At 38.6% G+C, this 17,461-nt stretch overlaps 1 protein-coding gene across 1 annotated transcript in view; it reads right to left on the bottom strand.

Annotated features, from left to right (window-relative positions):
* Positions 1-689: 689 nt before the first annotated feature.
* The window catches only part of ntng1b (netrin g1b), a gene marked incomplete at both ends in the record, with an annotated part of 67,095 nt that continues 50,323 nt past the window's right edge, over positions 690-17,461 (bottom strand). Inside the window, 4 exon segments of the mRNA XM_081375161.1 lie at positions 690-940; positions 9,262-9,306; positions 9,517-9,543; positions 14,483-14,655. Coding sequence (XP_081231287.1) covers positions 690-940; positions 9,262-9,306; positions 9,517-9,543; positions 14,483-14,655 — 496 coding nt within the window.

The following is a 17,461-nucleotide window of genomic DNA, read 5'->3' as shown; positions in this document are numbered from 1 at the left end:
CTCATTGTCATGAAAATACCCCAGTACAAAATTTCAAGTGTTGTCTCTCATGTTACTGTCTTGTATATTTGATCATTTCTGATAAACAGGATACTTTTTTTGTGTGTGACAAACATCAGGGGTCTTTTACATGACTTCACATAGATACAGGAAGAAGAGAGAGGGTCAGGAAAAGGTAAAGTGTGAGAAGTTTGACAACCAGTCGTGGTAGCGTGTGCGTAAATTTCGGTGACAGTCTACGAGTTCATCTTGATTCATCCTCACATCAATGATTCGTCGCCAAACAAATCGTATTTCAGTGTCTCTGCGCTCTTAGGATTGAGATGAAGTCTTAATCTGACGGATGGCTTCAGAGCAATGTAACAGTGTATTTGATTTCATCCTAACATTTTCAAAAAAAGTCAAAGACAGTCATTAGTGTCAGCGATTGTGTGCTGTTGTTCTTTTTTTTTTTTCTCTCTCTCTCTTGCAGTTTCTCTATTTTTTTTTTCTTCCAGTTTATCCATCATCTCCGGCAAACTTTAATTGACATAATACTGAGTAGAAAACCTTGTGGTTTCCTAAAAAGGAGTTTTTTTCTTTTTCTTCCGCATCAAGGGAGCATTTCTTTTCAGTCGTTGTGTGTCCTCTGACAGAAACTCAGGATTGGAGCCCCTGTTGAGAATGTCTTTGGGGCGAACGCTTTCCCCTCAGAGTGATGTAAGGCCCCGGGTGGCCAGCAGGGAGGGGATGAGAGATAGAAGAGCCAGCGGGAGAGTCTGGGCCACGGGTGGGGGGCGGAGGGCTGTCTGGCTGGATTGTAGCTCCTCGCAAGAGTCACCCTGGCATTGGGTCTTCTCGCACAGTATGCCGCTGAAACCTGCCGGACACTGGCAGCGCTGGTGGTGGTGACACACACCGCCGTTCTGACAGCGCAGGAGAATGTTGTCACACACTCGAGCTGTGGGGGGCAGAGAAAAAGAGAGGTGAACACACGTCGCTTTCCTCCCCTCGCCAGGAAACACTTTCCGGGAAAAAAAAGTGCATCCATCAAGACGATCATCAGGTTGCTGTGAGTGTGATTGTTTATGATCGGCGCTGACAAGAGGCTCAGCGGTTACTTTTAAGGACACCACGGGGGATGTTAGTCCCACTGTAATATTGCAGAAGTGATATGATTAATTATAGAGTGGGTAGGTGGGATTTGGGGCAGGAAATATATCGTTGTGTGACACATTTTTCAGTGTGTGACCAAAATTGCAAAATCTCTGGCATTAAGCTACCAGGGAAAGTCTAAATGCTGCACTGCAGGTTACTTATGTTGACTAGTCCTTTTAGTCTATGAAGGTTGCAGCAAACACAATCAACACCTATTGTTTATGAACCGTTCAACAATGCTTTGATGCTTCTGTAATGGAATCCATAATTTAATCATTTTTAAATGAAAAAAGTTTTGAGTTCTTCCCCCCTCCAAAAGTCGAGTTCAAATTCAAGACAAACAGGGAATTGGTGTGCAATGAAATATACGCCATAATGCCAATCCAGCCCGAATTGCTCTAATCTCCCTTCCCTTGACCTGTAAACAACCTCTTTAGTGGAAAAAAATAGGATTGCTATTCCATTGTACTTGCTTCAATTATCAAGGAAAATATTTGCTTTGGTAGGAGAGACATGACTATTTGCTCAGAAACTGAAAGTAATCACATGCTGCTTTCATTCAAATGAATTTCATCAAGTAGGGACAGAATTGAAAAAAAAAAAAAAGCTAAAAAAAAGCAGCCCAAGCTTAGGTTTAGCTGGTTTAGAATGGTTTCCCAGCCTGGCCAAGCAGGTGATTAGTTGGTTTAATATTATTATTATTTTTAAAGTCTGACCAACAACGTAACTCTGTACAACAGAATAACTCTCTGCTTAACTTTAGGACAATGCATTGTTGGACTGTAGTATCTTTTTCACAGATCCGTCATTCAAACCATGTTGGTTCAAAAATATAAAACTGTTGTTAAAGTTAGCATAAAACAGAAGTTGTGATAGTCTTTTCTTTCCTAATGTGATGTATATTCAAGTGAAATGGCTTCTCAAGCAATGGTTAGTTATTTTGGTTAAAGATTACGAGGGCACATAAATGAAAAAAATTGTGATATGCACAGATAAATCATTTATAATAAACACTGCAATATTCCATTAAAAAATAAGAATTGTCCATTTTGATTTCATGGCGACTTTAATGATGATGAAGCTGGTGACACAATAACTTCTGCTGACTGATCGATTCGAAATCAGATTAATGCAAGATTGCTGCAAATAACAAACATGGTATCTGAATGCTATTTTGATGCTATGTTCTCTGCTGTTTTTCTTTATTTCCTGATTGATTCCTTCACAGGTTTCCTCTTATTTTATACTTCGGGGTACTAGCGCAATAGTATAATGCGCAATATATACAAATGTATATAAAAGCCACATATACAGTACTGTGCAAAAGTTTTAGGCATTTTAATACCCCCCCCCCCCCCCAAATGGTTTTAAGTCAGTTATTTATATCTTTTGCTGTAGTGTGTCAGTAGGAAATATCAGTTTACATTTCCAAACATTCATTTTGCCATTATTGTAATAATCCAGTGAGATTTGTGTATGCACAAGGAGTCTGACAACAGCCGGTATGATCTGATCTCACCATCATCGAGTCCGTCGGTGAAACAGAAAAAACTGAGACAAACTAAATCCAGAAGAACTGCGGGAACATCTCCAAGATGCTTGAAGAAACCTTCCTGCAAAACTACCTGAAAACCTATGCGCAAGTGTACAAAAGCCGTTTTAAACGCAAAGGGTCGTTACACCATATATTGATTTGAATTAGTTAGAAGTTAAAACATAAATAAATTCAATTTGAAAGCATTCTCACTTTACAGCATTTTACACAAGTGCCAGTACTTTTCACAGTACTGTAGCTTTGCAGGAAGGTTTCTTCAAGCATCTTGGAGATGTTCCCACAGTTCTTTTGGATTTAGTTTGTCTTAGTTTTTTCTGTTTCACAGACGGACTCGATGATGGTGAGATCAGATCATACCGGCTGTTGTCAGACTCCTTGTGCATACACAAATCTCACTGGATTATTACAATTAATGGCTAAACATTTTTTTGGAAATGTAAACTGATATTTCCTACTGACACACTACAGCAAAATATATAAATAACTGACTTAAAACCATTTTTTTTGGTGGTGGTGGTGGTGGGGTATTAACATGCCTAAGACTTTTGCACAGACAGTACTGTATAAATATATACCATATATATATATATATATATATATATATATATATATATATATATATATATATATATATATATATATATATATATATATATATATATATGAGATGTTGTGCTATTTCAGCAATATTACTGATTTGACTGCATTGACACTATTGAATGGAAACTGAACTGAGCTGGATGATGACATCACTGTTTTCTCCAGAGCTGATTTATAGATGGATTGAACTCATCCCATAACTGATGAACCTTGCACACTTATTGAACTGAACTGAATCAACACTGAACTGACTTCAGCTGAACAATGAACATTTATTTTTGTCTTTTTAGAGCTGCTTTACAGAATTTTTTGCATCATTGAATCATTATTTTCCTGTTTCATCACTGTAAAGCTGCTTTTAAACAATCTGTTTAAAGCGGTACAGAAATAAAGGTGAGATGACTTAATCACAGCTAAAGGGCACTGTTAGGCCTGTGACATGGCCATAAAAGGTTACTACACATCAAACAGCTTTTCTTCACTATACTTGCAATTCTACTACTATATAAACAAACCGAAATACATCACAGTATTCACTTTTAAGCATTTTAAGTGCTGAGGGCGATTTTAATACTGAAATATCACTTTTTATATCCACGAAAAGCCCATTTGGCATGGTTTAACGGGTGCTCAGAAAAGCTCAATGTCCATTTTGAGTGACAACTCTAGAAAGATTTTGCTGGGATTTAAACTTTAAATCTCCAGGCTTGAAGTTGACTTTGTTCACTATGTATGGGATTATCCGAATGCTGACAGGCCTCCAGAGGACCATACAGAGCTATTGTCTTTCCAGCAGCATCTGTACCCAAGATTAGTTTTGAGCACAGGGTGCGGTTTAAGTGTACTCAGAAGACAGACTCGCTGCTGCTGCTTCTTTGACTGCTTCTTTCTTCAAATATGCACACGCACTGAGGGAGCATTGAACACACACGCTCACGTCTGCCCCGGTCTTCATCTTCATCGTGAAAGACGTGCAAGGTCATCTGTCACATGTAGCGTACAGTGGGATGGATTGCATTTACACTTGTGTTGCGCTTTACCTTCTGACCTAAGAAAAAAAAAAGAGGTGTGAACCCTGGCCGAGGTCTGTATCTCCCAGGGAGACATATGTGCTGTATTGCACCTTCGCAGACTACTGTGACTTTTTCACACGTCAATGGAACAGAACAGGCAGCTCCCGACTTGAGCAATAGTGACGCACGCATACGGCAGAGAAGAGGTTTCAGTGTTCCTTATTGACATGAATAATCATAAAGTGCCATATTTGTCTGGGTTCTGTCACTTTGGTCTAGTTTATTCTTGGTTTTGTGACAGAGCCCTGACACTCCTGTATTTTCTTGTCTTTGAGCGCGTGGCTTCGTGCTCTCTATTGCCTGTATGCCTTGTTTCACGTTTGGAGTGTGGTGTTCGGATGCCGGCACTCATGTCTAATTTGGTTTTCGGTTCTGTGCCAGGATTTGGACATTCATGCTTTTTTGTCCTCTGTTGTGAGCGCACGAAATGAGCATTGGCTCATTCTCGTGTGCTCTGTCTTGTTGTATGAGTGTGCGGTTTCATCCACGTGTGTTGTGGAACACAGAACGTGTAGAACGCGGTTTTGTCATGTTTGGTGTGAGCACAAGCCAAGTCAAGTCAAGTCAAGTCAAATGAAGTCAAGTCAAATGAAGTCAAGTCAAATGAAGTCAAGTCAAGTCAAGTCAAATGAAGTCAAGTCAAGTCAAATGAAGTCAAGTCGGTCCTGTTTTCCCCCTCTGGGTATTTTTTTTTATTTTTTATTTTTTATTTTTTTATTATTAATAAAATCCCATTGTTTTCGGCACCTCAGCCCTCGCCTCATCCCTTCACCCCAAACCTGACAGTACTGTGAATTAAACTAAGGATTTTCTTTAGTTTAGTTTATTTTCTGTTTGCTTTTACTGTTAATGTCTTAATTTGGTCACTTTTAATATTTAATAATTACATTCTCCTATATTCTTCCAATATTGTCTAGATCAGTGGTTCTTGACTGATTTTACTCAGATTTTACTTTGGACATTAAGTCTGTACCAAAACTGGTAAACAAAAAATAATTATTTATTTTCTCTTGCTTTGTTTTGTACTTTGTACTTAAAAATGTTACTTTTTTTTTCTTTTTTTTTTGAGGATGAATTTTTTCAGTCGATATTGGATATTTAATTGTTCATGCTCATCTCCCTTATTTTTACATTTAGATTGACTAAATGTTAGATGACGGCAAAGGTAATGTTACCCTTTTAAAAAACAATAATAATACTGTTAAATGTAATCTTTAGCAAATCTCAAAATGACCAGGGCCCGGTTTCCCGATAACGCTCACTCTTAGCCTGCTAAGAAGACTCGAAAAATATATCTTACCAAATTTGTTTATTTTCCTAAGTGTGTTCCCCAACCATACCTTAGAAAGCTGCTTAAGATATACCTTCTTACGTGCGACGTGACCCGGCGCTGTCCGTGGCCATGGTGCTGAATTGTTTGAAATCGATGGCTCGACAATCAATTATTCTCTCGTGCAGGGGCTGTTTATGTGAAAAGCTGTCATCTTTATAAAAGAAGCACTTCAGAAATAAAATAAAAAATAATCCAAACTATAATAGCATATAATAGCCTAACCTACATATTTTAAAATTGTAACATATAGCCTATTGCTACCACAATAACCTTTTCAAAAATGTACGTGCCGCCTTTTCTTTCCCATTTTTGTTCGCTGAGGTGGAGCTGCGATGAAATATTGTTCTTGTGTAAATACTTTCCAGCATTTCAGTAATAAAAGTTTACATCTTGCGTACGGTGCTCGGCAGTGATCAAAAAGGATTCAAACCGTGAATTTTGAATCTCTTGTAAACTCGGAGATTTGGATTCAGACGGCAATTAAATTACCACACGACCTGTTTGTCAAAAAACAGAAGGTACTAATTTGGCCAGGGATTTTTACGCGGGTTGGGTGAGAAAAACACTGATATTATGGATTCGGACGGCACTAAAATCACCGACTTACCCCTGTAAATGTTTAAAATACCGGACGAGCCCATGAGAAACAATATTAGCGTCCGAATAGGACTTAACTGACAGTAGCCTATGCTTTCACTGGCCTTTAAAAGAGCGTTTTAATTCAATTAATAATATTGTATAATAATATAATTAAAAATCTAACAACAATCAGTGTAATGACAATTTTATTCTTTGCATGAAAACACTTGAATTAGCCTAATTTAATACTGTCTGGGTGTATTAAAACTTCAGAATTATATTCATTTAGACCTGCAACAACGCTAAGAGAGAGCTACGAATGGTCCAGACCAACCTTACGAAAGTGTGACTTACAGAAGATATACTTAGCGTACGAACGTTTCGGGAACCGTCCCATAAGGTTAAGAGAGAGGTTAAGCAATAGGTTAAGAACTACTTAGAGATAAGAACGCTTTGGGAAACCGGGCCCAGGGCTGCGTTTCCTGATAACGTTGTCTCTTAGCGCGCTGTGAAGACTTAAGGTATCGATATCAACCAATTCAGCACCATCGTCACAGACAGCACCGGGTAACGTCGCACGTAAGAAGGAATATCTTAAGCAGCTTCCTAAGGTATAGTTCGGGGAACATGCCCAGCAATGGTATACCTTTAGTTAAGTTATACCTTAAGAGTCTTCGAAGCGTGCTTAGAGACAACGTTATCGGGAAACCCAACTCAGACCAACCTTCCAAACGTATGACTTACAGAAGGTAAGGTATACTTAACTAAGAACGTTTCGGTAAAAATGTATTATCGATAAGGTACAGCTTAAAGTGTAACTTAAGAACGACGTAGTGTTGAGAAGGTTTCGGGAAACCCAGCCCAGACCTTTTCCATTCTGTACATTATAATTGATTGTAGCCTACCTTTAATTGATTGCAGTGTTGGGGAAAGTTACTTAAAAAAAATGCGTTACAGTTATAGTAACTAATTGTGTTGCTTTTTATGGAAAGTAATGTGTTACATTACTTTTGAGTTACTTTTTGCTTTTTAATAAAAAACAAAAAACAGGTCTATTTTTGGCAAGTTTTGGTAAAGGCACTTTCACACCAAAAGTGCAAATGCAAAAGAAAACCTAAATTCATGGCTGTATGCAGCTCATAAAAATAACAATAAAAACTTTTAGCTGTGCTGCCCTTTTCTAAGAAGTAGGAGAAGAAAGTTTGACACTCAGCAATAAAAACAAATTGAAACACAAATGTGATGTTTATCTAAAGTCATTTTTTGCATTTGAATTGGATCATTGAATGTCAGCTGCAAAGACATTTAATGGTTAATAAAGTGAGATTAAATACATAAGTATATTTGTGTTATTTAACATATTTAATTATTACAGGTTTGCTGTAATCGTTTTTCTAGTTACTTGAAAAAAGTTTCTTGTTTCCCCTAACACAGCTTTTTATTTTTCATTTATTCAGACAAATTCATATAGAATTTAAGGTAACACTTTAGTTTAGGGTCCAGTTCTGACTATTAACTAGTTGCTTAGCAAGCATATTACTAGGAAATTGGCTGTTTATTAGTGCTTATAAAGCATGACCATATCCCTTAATCCAACCCAATACCTAAACTCAACAACTACCTTACTGACTATTAATAAGCAGTGATTAGGAGTTTATTGAAGCAAAAAATCATAGTTAATAGTTGGTTAATGAGAATTGGACCCTAATTAAATGTGACCGAATTAAATTTTCAGTAATTTTTTGGTAGATAGTTTATTGCTATCGGTCAGACTCTTAATATTTGTTATCAGCAAAATTTATTTAATTTTTGTAACTTACTGTATTGACCTATTTATCTAGCTGTCTGAACAATGCACTCTTAGTTGCATTGTTTTTTTCCCCTGCAGAACAGAACAGAACAGAACAGACCTGCAAAACATTTTTTGGGCTGTTGCCCACCATTTGAAAAAAAAAATCACTAACAGAATCAAAATAGAATATTGTGCCTGTTGCTTATCCTTACAAGCTATTTTAAGTTCCCACAAATCCCAAACGGTCTTGTGTTCATTTGATTTATTAGCATTAACTACTCTCTAACTCATAAACAATTCTCAAATGTATCTCAGTGCCCAGTGCACAGGTCCCTTTGACATATTTTCCACTACTATTTTCTTCTATTTCTTACAATCTTTCTTTGATTAATGTTTTTCCCACTGTATTTGTCCGTTGAAGAGATTATCGAGATGGTGGTCTGTTTAGTGCACATGCATTGATTTTCAGAAGTCTCTAAAATCAATGCATGTGCAGTATATCTACCACCATCTCATATATTCCTCACATCTTTCTCTCAGATACTTGAGACTAATTACATTGAGAGGTTATCAGAAGACCCTGTTATCCAGGAGGTCATCATTAAACACTGCTGTCCGCTGGCTGCTTACTAACAGAAGGGTTGGACCTAGAAGATGTGGGTGTAGAACAACAAGACAGATTCCCACAATCCTCTGTTTTGTTCTGCTTCTGGTCCTGACAGAAAAGAGACCACTCTCTGTCACTCACAATCAGCAGGGGTGGCGAAAATGAGAAGCCTTCAGTTTTTCAATCCTCTTTTCTTAAACACTCCATAAACATCAAAAGTTCATGGCTTTCAGTTCATCCTTAAGCTTTGAGACCATCTAAATGTAAGTGACAAAATATATTTTAGCAGCCTCTGAATAACATTAGCAACTATCAAATCATACTTCATGGCCATGACTTTTAACTTTTTTTCATAAGCATCTCATTGTTATTAACAACCTAACAACAAACTAACCACAGACGATGAGTCACACAAAATTGTTTCTCGGACTTCTTGTCTGTTGAGATTTGAGGCTAGACTGAAATCGCAGAGGAGATCAAAGTGGAAGCAAAGGCGTTTTGTTAGTATGAGGCGTAGGAAAAATAAATCTGTGGTTGGTTGTTTTGCAGGCATTAAAACAAATAATTAATTTCTGAAAGTCTTACCTTGATTTCGGTTTGCAACTCCAAGTGAAGAAGCATTTGGCCGAACTTGATGAAATGAAAAATAAGAATCAATTTATTTCTAATTTGAAATAATTCAATTAGAATTAATTCTAATCCATTTTATGTCCATTTTATCAACAGACCTTCAATTAGGACGTTTGAGTATTTTTCAAATTCTGTAATGCATTTTAAAGTATCTTTTTTGATTTGAAATACAAATGATGGTTATTACACCATTACGAGTGAATAACTTACCAGAGGTGCCAAGATGGTTTGGGATACCTGGGGAAAAAGAAAGAACTCAGGTTAGCATCACTTACGTAAATTACATTTACAAATTAGAGAAGCTTTTTACAGTAAATGAGTCAGATAAATGTTTAAACTTTTTCCAGATGAACTCTTTTACAAATACAAATCTAAACAAATTATGAAGAATATACCTGCTTAAATTCCATCTCTGAGAAAGAGAGTGAGAAATATGTAGCCTATCATATCACACATACAGTAGTTTAATTGGTTTAAATAGACATATGAAGTAGTAGAAAATGTATAGGCCTATGTATCTTAGTTGATTATAAGGCTACTCTTGACAGAGAGCTGGTTTGGTTTCTGGGAGACAGAGACAGAACTGGGATTTTGATTTATGATCTTGCTGTGCTTATTCCATTCATTCGTGTAGTATTTTAGTTTTTTATACATTTCACTTCCATTTTTCCGGGGTAAATCAAGTAAAACGTATACACTGTGTTAATGAAACAAAACCACATAATTGTACTAGACATGTGGGAAGTTAATGTTGGAAAAATAAATACTCTGAACACCAAGTGAACTGACATACACTGAGAAAGTTAAAAAGTGTAAAGTTGTGCCCCGCTCTCCCCTACATGCAGCCTGCCAGAGTGTTTTATGTTATTTATTATTCATTACTTAGTGGTGCTATTGGTTAACACATTTTATTAAACGATTTGCCTTTCCTATCCATCAGATTCTTTTTTTTATACTATTATTTTCAACCATCAACTATTATGACAGGCCTGACATTTCAAACCGTTGGACCTACGTGCAGCTCTCCAGTCAGTCTATAGGACACTATTCAAAGTATAACAGCCCTGAATATCTCAGCATGCTACGGCTGCAAAACCACAGACCACCGAGGTGGTTTACACTTTATGTATTCTCCAGTGTTTTCAGCACAATGCTTGACTAGCAACAGTCACTAACAGCTATTTCATTGCCACATTATGTTTAGCCCTCAAAAGATTTCAGACTCAGACGTGGTTGAATTCTTGCGTTCAGCTTTCACGGCACATCATAGGCCTCATTACAGCGTTAGCGACTCAAGGCTAATTGGGAATTCTGCTCACCTGAGCTATGAATGACAAGTCTGGAAAACAGGAAGAAGTGGACAGCTGGTAGATGAGCTCAGTGTGCATTGATTAAACCGACGCACATCTTATTTATCACAAAAGTACCAAAACACACATAATTCTTTGCTTCTCGAGCACCTGTTCTTCCCACATGGGACACAACAAGGCACAGAATTGAAAATCCGCCTCTGCCTGGTTAAGGCTGGCACACATGCATTATAAGTATGCTGTATGCAATGCTAATATAACATTTGTGCATAAAGGAATATGATAAATTCCACAAAACTATATTTCATGTGGTTTGACATTATCATTCTATTCATTTCTGCCATTGCTTGTGATGATGTGGCATCGACAACCACTCATTATAATCATAAAGTTATAGCGTCTGTCCACAGTCAGAGTTGGGTTGATTACGTTTTTTTCCTGCATATTTGCTGTCAAAAATCTAGAAGATAAATTAAAAGTAAAGCATACACCATAATCCATAAAAAGTTAATTTAATAAATACACACTCTCTCTCTCTCTCTCTCTCTCTCTCTCTCTCTCTCTCTCTCTCTCTCTCTCTCTCTCTCTCTCTCTCTCTCTCTCTCTCTCTCTCTCTCTCTCTCTTCTCTCTCTCTCTCTCTCTCTCTCTCTCTCTCTCTCTCTAGTACTGTATAGTAATTTATCACATGTAAAATTTACAAGTAATTTGACTAAAAAATTTACACTGATGAACCAAAACATTATGATCAGTCACAGGTGAAGTGAACAACATTGATCATCTCTCAACAAGGCCATATATTAAGGTCTGGGTAGATTAGATGATAAGCAAACAATTAGTTCTCGTAATCAGTAATAAAGGAATAAAGGAATAAAGATCTGGCAAAGTATCTCTGAAATGGCAAGGCTTGTGGGTTGCTCCTGGTCAGCAGTGGTGAGAATTTACCAACAGTGTCCGAAGAAGAGCAAACCACAAACCGGCAACAGGGTGTTGGGCCCAAAACCCAAGGCTCATCAATGCACGAGGGCAACGGAGGCTTTCCCATCTGGTCCAAGCCAACAGAAGGTCTACTGTGGCACAAGTCACACAAAATTTTAATGATGAGAGGAATGCGTCACTCTGCTTCGGGGGCCTTGTAGAGTTCATGCTGTTTTGGCAGCACGTGGAAGACCAGTTAAGCAGGTGGTCATAATGTTTTGGCTCATCAGTGTGTATTATTAAAAAAAAAACACTGACAAATTTCTTTAAATATTATTTATTTTTAGTCCAATCCTTTAAATTTAGATGCAAAGTTCAAATTTAAATCAAATTCAGGAAGCGAACAGGAATTTAAAAGGCATTCTCATTTCTCATCTATGATGATAAGTAAATGAAATGTTGATGGTGCTAAAAAGAAATATTCACCCATTACCCAGTGTGCCCCATAAATGGCCTTTTTTATACATAGAGAGATCTCCTCTTCTCTGCCTGGCAGTAAGCACAGCAGGACACTTTCTCTTTCACACGCAATGTTCCTTCCTGACTCTCTAAGCCCATCCCACCAAAGACATGGATTTCAATTTCTACTGAATTATTAGACGCGTGGTCACATGCAGCTATATATCTGCACGAGGAGGGTCCTGCCTACCATGAATCTTAACATAGAGATAAATTGCTCGTGTGATTACAGCAGAAGACTTGATGACAGATGAAAGTCATTACAGCTTAATTAAATTCTGCACTTTCATCAAATTTATCTTTATGCGAGAGCCATATGTTTCATAACCTCACATGTAATACGAGCTGCGTAGAAGTGGCGTGTCACTGCGATCTTGATCATTTGCAGGGAAGGGGGGATGATGCAACAGTCGAAGGCTATTGATTTAAGAAACCTGCAGGGGCAATAATGTTATTTTGATTTCATATGCAAGCCTGTTGCATTGTGAATTTCTTGCCAAAACAGGTGCTAATATTGCTTTTGATACAGGTGGTCCATGGTTTCCTCTGTTGGGCACAGATGTGTCCTGGTATTGGGTTTTTAATAACTTGCTGTCAGTCTGAGCTTTGCCCCTGCATTATGAGGGTCTTTATAACATGGGGAAAGGCTAGAACAATATTAAAGGCTTTCAAAAGTATGTATACTCATACACCACCCCATACACACACACACACAAAAGCACTTCAGGTGCACTAGATCTAATATAGCCATAAAAGATCATGCATGCATTGCTGCACAGTGTTGAGAATGCAAAGGAGAATATTCATAAACCGAAATGTCGCAGCTGCCTTCCACCTCGTGATGCAGCATACCATAAAATGTCCTTTGCTTGTGACTGCATAAGTATATGGCTTGTGTTTGATGGTAGTGACTTAGTTTTGAGTGGACCTGCACTGAGGGGGCCAGAGGGTTCTCCTCCCACCATCTGGACAGTGCTGAGCCTCTCGCTGTCCCTGAGCTACAGTTACTGACTTCATTAGATTTATTAGGGCAATGAGCCCCCTGCCTTGAGCCCAGAACTTAACAGATGTGCCACCACTCAATGCCAAGATAGCTAAGAAGCTAAAGAAGAGGATGACTTCTAGCTTTCAATTTTCAGAAAAGCAACAAAAAGTCCCTTACATAACATTTTAAAGTTTATACCATAAACTTTTTGTCTTAGGAGGCAAGGGAGGCAGTGCCTCCTATAGAAAATGTTATATTGTATTGTATTTATATTATATTATTATATTGTGATTTATATTATATTATATTAGATATTGGATATAAATAGTCAAATGCTTGAGAGTCAATGGTTGGATTATTATTGCAGTGATTATTATGTTTCTAGCATGTTATACTGTATGTTTGGCAACTGCTCTTCTAATCCCAACTGAAGGAGTGTGTAGCATTTTATTTCTTAAACAACCATGTAGGAAGACACGTCAAGGCCATATTCCAGGATGACAATGTCAAGATTCATCAAGCTCAAACTGTAAAAGAATGGTTGGGAAGGGAGCATGAAGAATCATTTTCACACATGAATTAGCATCTCTGCGTTCAGGCCTTAAATTCATTGAAAGTCTTTGAGATGTGCTGGAGTAGACTTGACTCTCAGAGTGCTTGACTCTCGCATTGCCAATACAAGATCTTGACCAAAAATGAATGCACCGCTTGATGGAAATAACATCACAACATTTATTTCCATAAAGAGGTGCATACATTTTTGGTCAAGATCTTGTATGGACACCAGTTAGTTGCCGTTCTGCCTGCGCCACAAACTTCTGGGTCTTCAGCTGCGCTTTGTCCCTCAACCCCTTCGGCTCCGTCAGGCTCCGCCTTCCCTCCGGATACACCATGGTCTATAGTTTCACCGGCTCCACCTCAGTCCTCTGGCACCCTGGTTCCCCCTCAGATCCATTGTGCCGCTTATTCTCGTTGGCTCTTCAGCGCCGCCTGGGTCTCTGCAATCTCCGTCTCAGTCTGTCGTCCCTCTGATTTCGTCTGCCAAGTCTCCACCATTGCTTCTCCCTCCCTTGACTCCACTGTGGGCCTTCATCCTGGCTGTGCTCTCTGGGTTCCAAACTTATCTTGTTTCAGCCACTTGCCAAGGAAACATTTCTCATTTTCATTTAGTTTAACTTGAAGGAACCACAACAAAGTAAAAGTAATAGTTATAGTAATAGTTAAAACAAGTTATAAAACACTGATTTCAGAAGCCCACCATATGCTACTGGTTTAAACACATGCAGCCTACAGGCTTATTGTTGGTCTTTTTTTGTTGCTGCTGTTGTTGCTCTGAAAGTAAAATGTCATTTGGAACAAGACTGAAAAGGTCACGTTTTGGTGCTTGATGGAGCACTATGCTTTCCCATGAGTCATGTCGAGAGAGAGATGGCAGGATGTACTCACAGATATTGGCAGTTCCCTTGGGGATGGGCAGGTAGGAACCCATGCTCCAGGCTCGGCCCTGGAAGTGTCTCTTGCAGCGTGCACAATCCGGCCCCGTGGTGTTGTGTTCACACTCGCAGCCCAGCTTCCCTTTGTCAAAAACACAGCTGTTGGCGTGGAGATTGCACTTGCACCTAGCAGGATGGAGAACAAAACATCATAATACATGTAAAATGTCAGCCCAGGCTACCGTTTCTATGTTGGTGGCGCGAACAAAGAACCAGACACAACGTTTGACGTCTTATACGAATCGTAATATTAATTTCTTTGCGATGGGTTCGGAGCCTCTTAGTGGCATATCCATTACAAACTCCAACCTTTAACGTAGGCTTCCCATGATGCTGCGGAAGAGAGCTTCATTATGCCGTTAAAAACAGAGCTCATTTGACTGTGCCCCTGCGGAGATACTGAATAGAAGCGTGGGTCACATCTGTGACACAAAAGCAGAATGAAAGCCTCTCAGTGGTTGGGCTTTAACATTGGAAAAGGGAAAGAATAAAAGAAGTGGAAAGTCTATCGACACTAACAGCACCTCTTCAAAGTTCCTCTGATGTCTGCTGGGAAAGAGATTTTGACAAAGAGTCACTGTTGTTTCAGAGTGTTTAGAGAGCATTAAATGTAGGAGGAAATCAGGCTTTCTGAAGGTTGGAGTTTATGTCAAAACAAGGATGCCTTCCAAGAATTTGATTTCATATGAAGGTGTCAGTGGTGTTATTATTTATCCTAAATTCCTAGTTAAAACAAAGAGAACTTCAGAGACACTGTGGCGATTGCGGATGATTATCTTAGCTGCCACTCGAGATGAGTGGTCTCACTTTCCATATCTACTCTAAATATAATTTGCAGTCATTGATTTTGCCAGGAGACAAAAGGTTACAACCGTGTTGTGTACTTCTGACCTCCGCCTCCCTGTGTGATGGGCAGCGGTTAATGAGATCATTGAGCATTCTGGATATGCTATACCTCTCTGGAGGCTTTCTGTTCGGTATGATATCAAGGCAGTATTTGTTTTTCTGCAGTGCGTTCAAAGGAGGACTTTTGCTCTTTGTAGAACCGCGGCGGTGAGGATATGTGGCTACCTCCTGCTGTGAACTCGAGACAGACGTGTTACAGAAATACATCCATTCCAATTGACTTTCTACTTTTCATGACATTACACATTAATGATTAATAACTGCGGGAAAACAACCGAAAAATACTCTAATTTCAGCTTTCATGATGGTCTGTTAACGTCAAATGGAGCTGCAGTAAATGCATTGACTTTGGATGGACCCGTTAAATGTTGTTCATTTAGATTATTATATTATAAAATAAAGCATTTAGTATTATCATGTAGTGAACTTTTGGCATTGATATGAACAGGCTACTTTCCAATATTGCCATTACGGAAGTGGACTGATTCATTGGTTCTCTGGAGTATCATAAAAGGTAGTCAATTAAATATCTTCCATATCTCTAATCTGTGGATGTATCTAACTGCCCTTCATCTAGATAGTAAAATTCCCTAAAGTGGTGTGCTTTGAGATCTGACCCTCGGGTTAATTAAAAACCAGCCGAAACTGGATCATCAAGCCGATGTCACGAAGTTCAGTGTATCCGCGGAGCAGCGGCAAGGGACGTGATGCTTTTGCCGTTGGCATTGTCATATTGAAATTGGAGGGACCGTTGAATATCATTCTGTGGTGCCGCTGGGAGAACGCCTGGCACGGCAACCGTTTGTGCTGGCAGAAAGATGAAAATCCATTTAATAATTCTTTATTGGCCTTTTTTCTTCTAGCTCTCCCAGAGTGGGCTTTGGCCATTATCTAAGAGTGGCACCACTCAGTGACTCATTTAACTCCACTCTCCTCCCTCCTGTTATGAATCCAAGACGTAAGTGTTTTGCTTTGCGCACTCGCTCTCTAAAGATATGGCTCAGGGCGTTATGCTGAGCGGCATTGTCTGTGAGGTGTAGTTCATAACTCATATTCATGAATTTTTGCCACGAAGGGACTTCTTTTCACTATTTGAATAAATGTGAGAAACGGTTTTGAATAAAAATAATCTACCCTTCTTTTTTTAACGTTTTAACAGAAGACGTGCGTGGCTTATGTTATGAAATCATATGATGCAATGCTGTCTAAATGTTAGTTCTCACACAAAGGTGTCTACACTCCCATGCCCTATTACTATGAAACATAGCAACATCTAAAATATATGGTCTGTCTTCAGAGGAAGTAGAAAGCAGACTTTCATGTCAGTTCCTCTAGCTATGTTTCATCCTGACCTTGGTTTCTACTGGAATGTGTTTTCCTTTGGCAGTCTCTCCCATTTTCCATTTTCTCTATGTTTGAGTTCCCTATACATCAGTGTGTTGCACAGTATTTAAGTATTAATTAAATATTAGTATTCAATACTAAAATACATCCTTTCTTAAAGGACAATTCCGGTGAAAAATGAACCTAGGGCTAATTAACACATGGTTACCGAGTCGATCGTTCCCTGAGATGCGCTTTCATGAAAATCGAATGTGAAGAGTTGTATCTCTAAAAACATAACATATAGGGCCACGAATAAGTAAAAGTAAATCACTAGTTAATACCACTAACAAGGCTCAAAATAGCCTCACACTAACACGGTAGCATAATGAGGGTCCCTACATGCAAACCGAAGCATCGAGAACTTTGTAAGTGTACAGACAGTTTAATAAGAAGAAGATACTTTATAAAGACAGTACATGGTTTACAGGCAGCAGGCATCTTGGAAAACAGTCTCGACTAGTCAAGTCACGAACGCTGTGCAACGTTAGATTTCACAAACGCAATTCCCATCGACCAGCTCACTTAGCACGGCGTTCGTGACTCGACTAATCGAGACTGTTTTCCAAGATGCCTGCTGCCTGTAAACGCGTAATGTACTGTCTTTATAAAGTATCTTCTTCTTATTAAACTGTCTGTACAC

Source organism: Scardinius erythrophthalmus (assembly GCF_964197995.2).
Source record: "Scardinius erythrophthalmus genome assembly, chromosome: 9".
Lineage (NCBI taxonomy): Eukaryota > Metazoa > Chordata > Actinopteri > Cypriniformes > Leuciscidae > Scardinius > Scardinius erythrophthalmus.
This window is presented reverse-complemented; position numbering and strand designations above follow the sequence as displayed.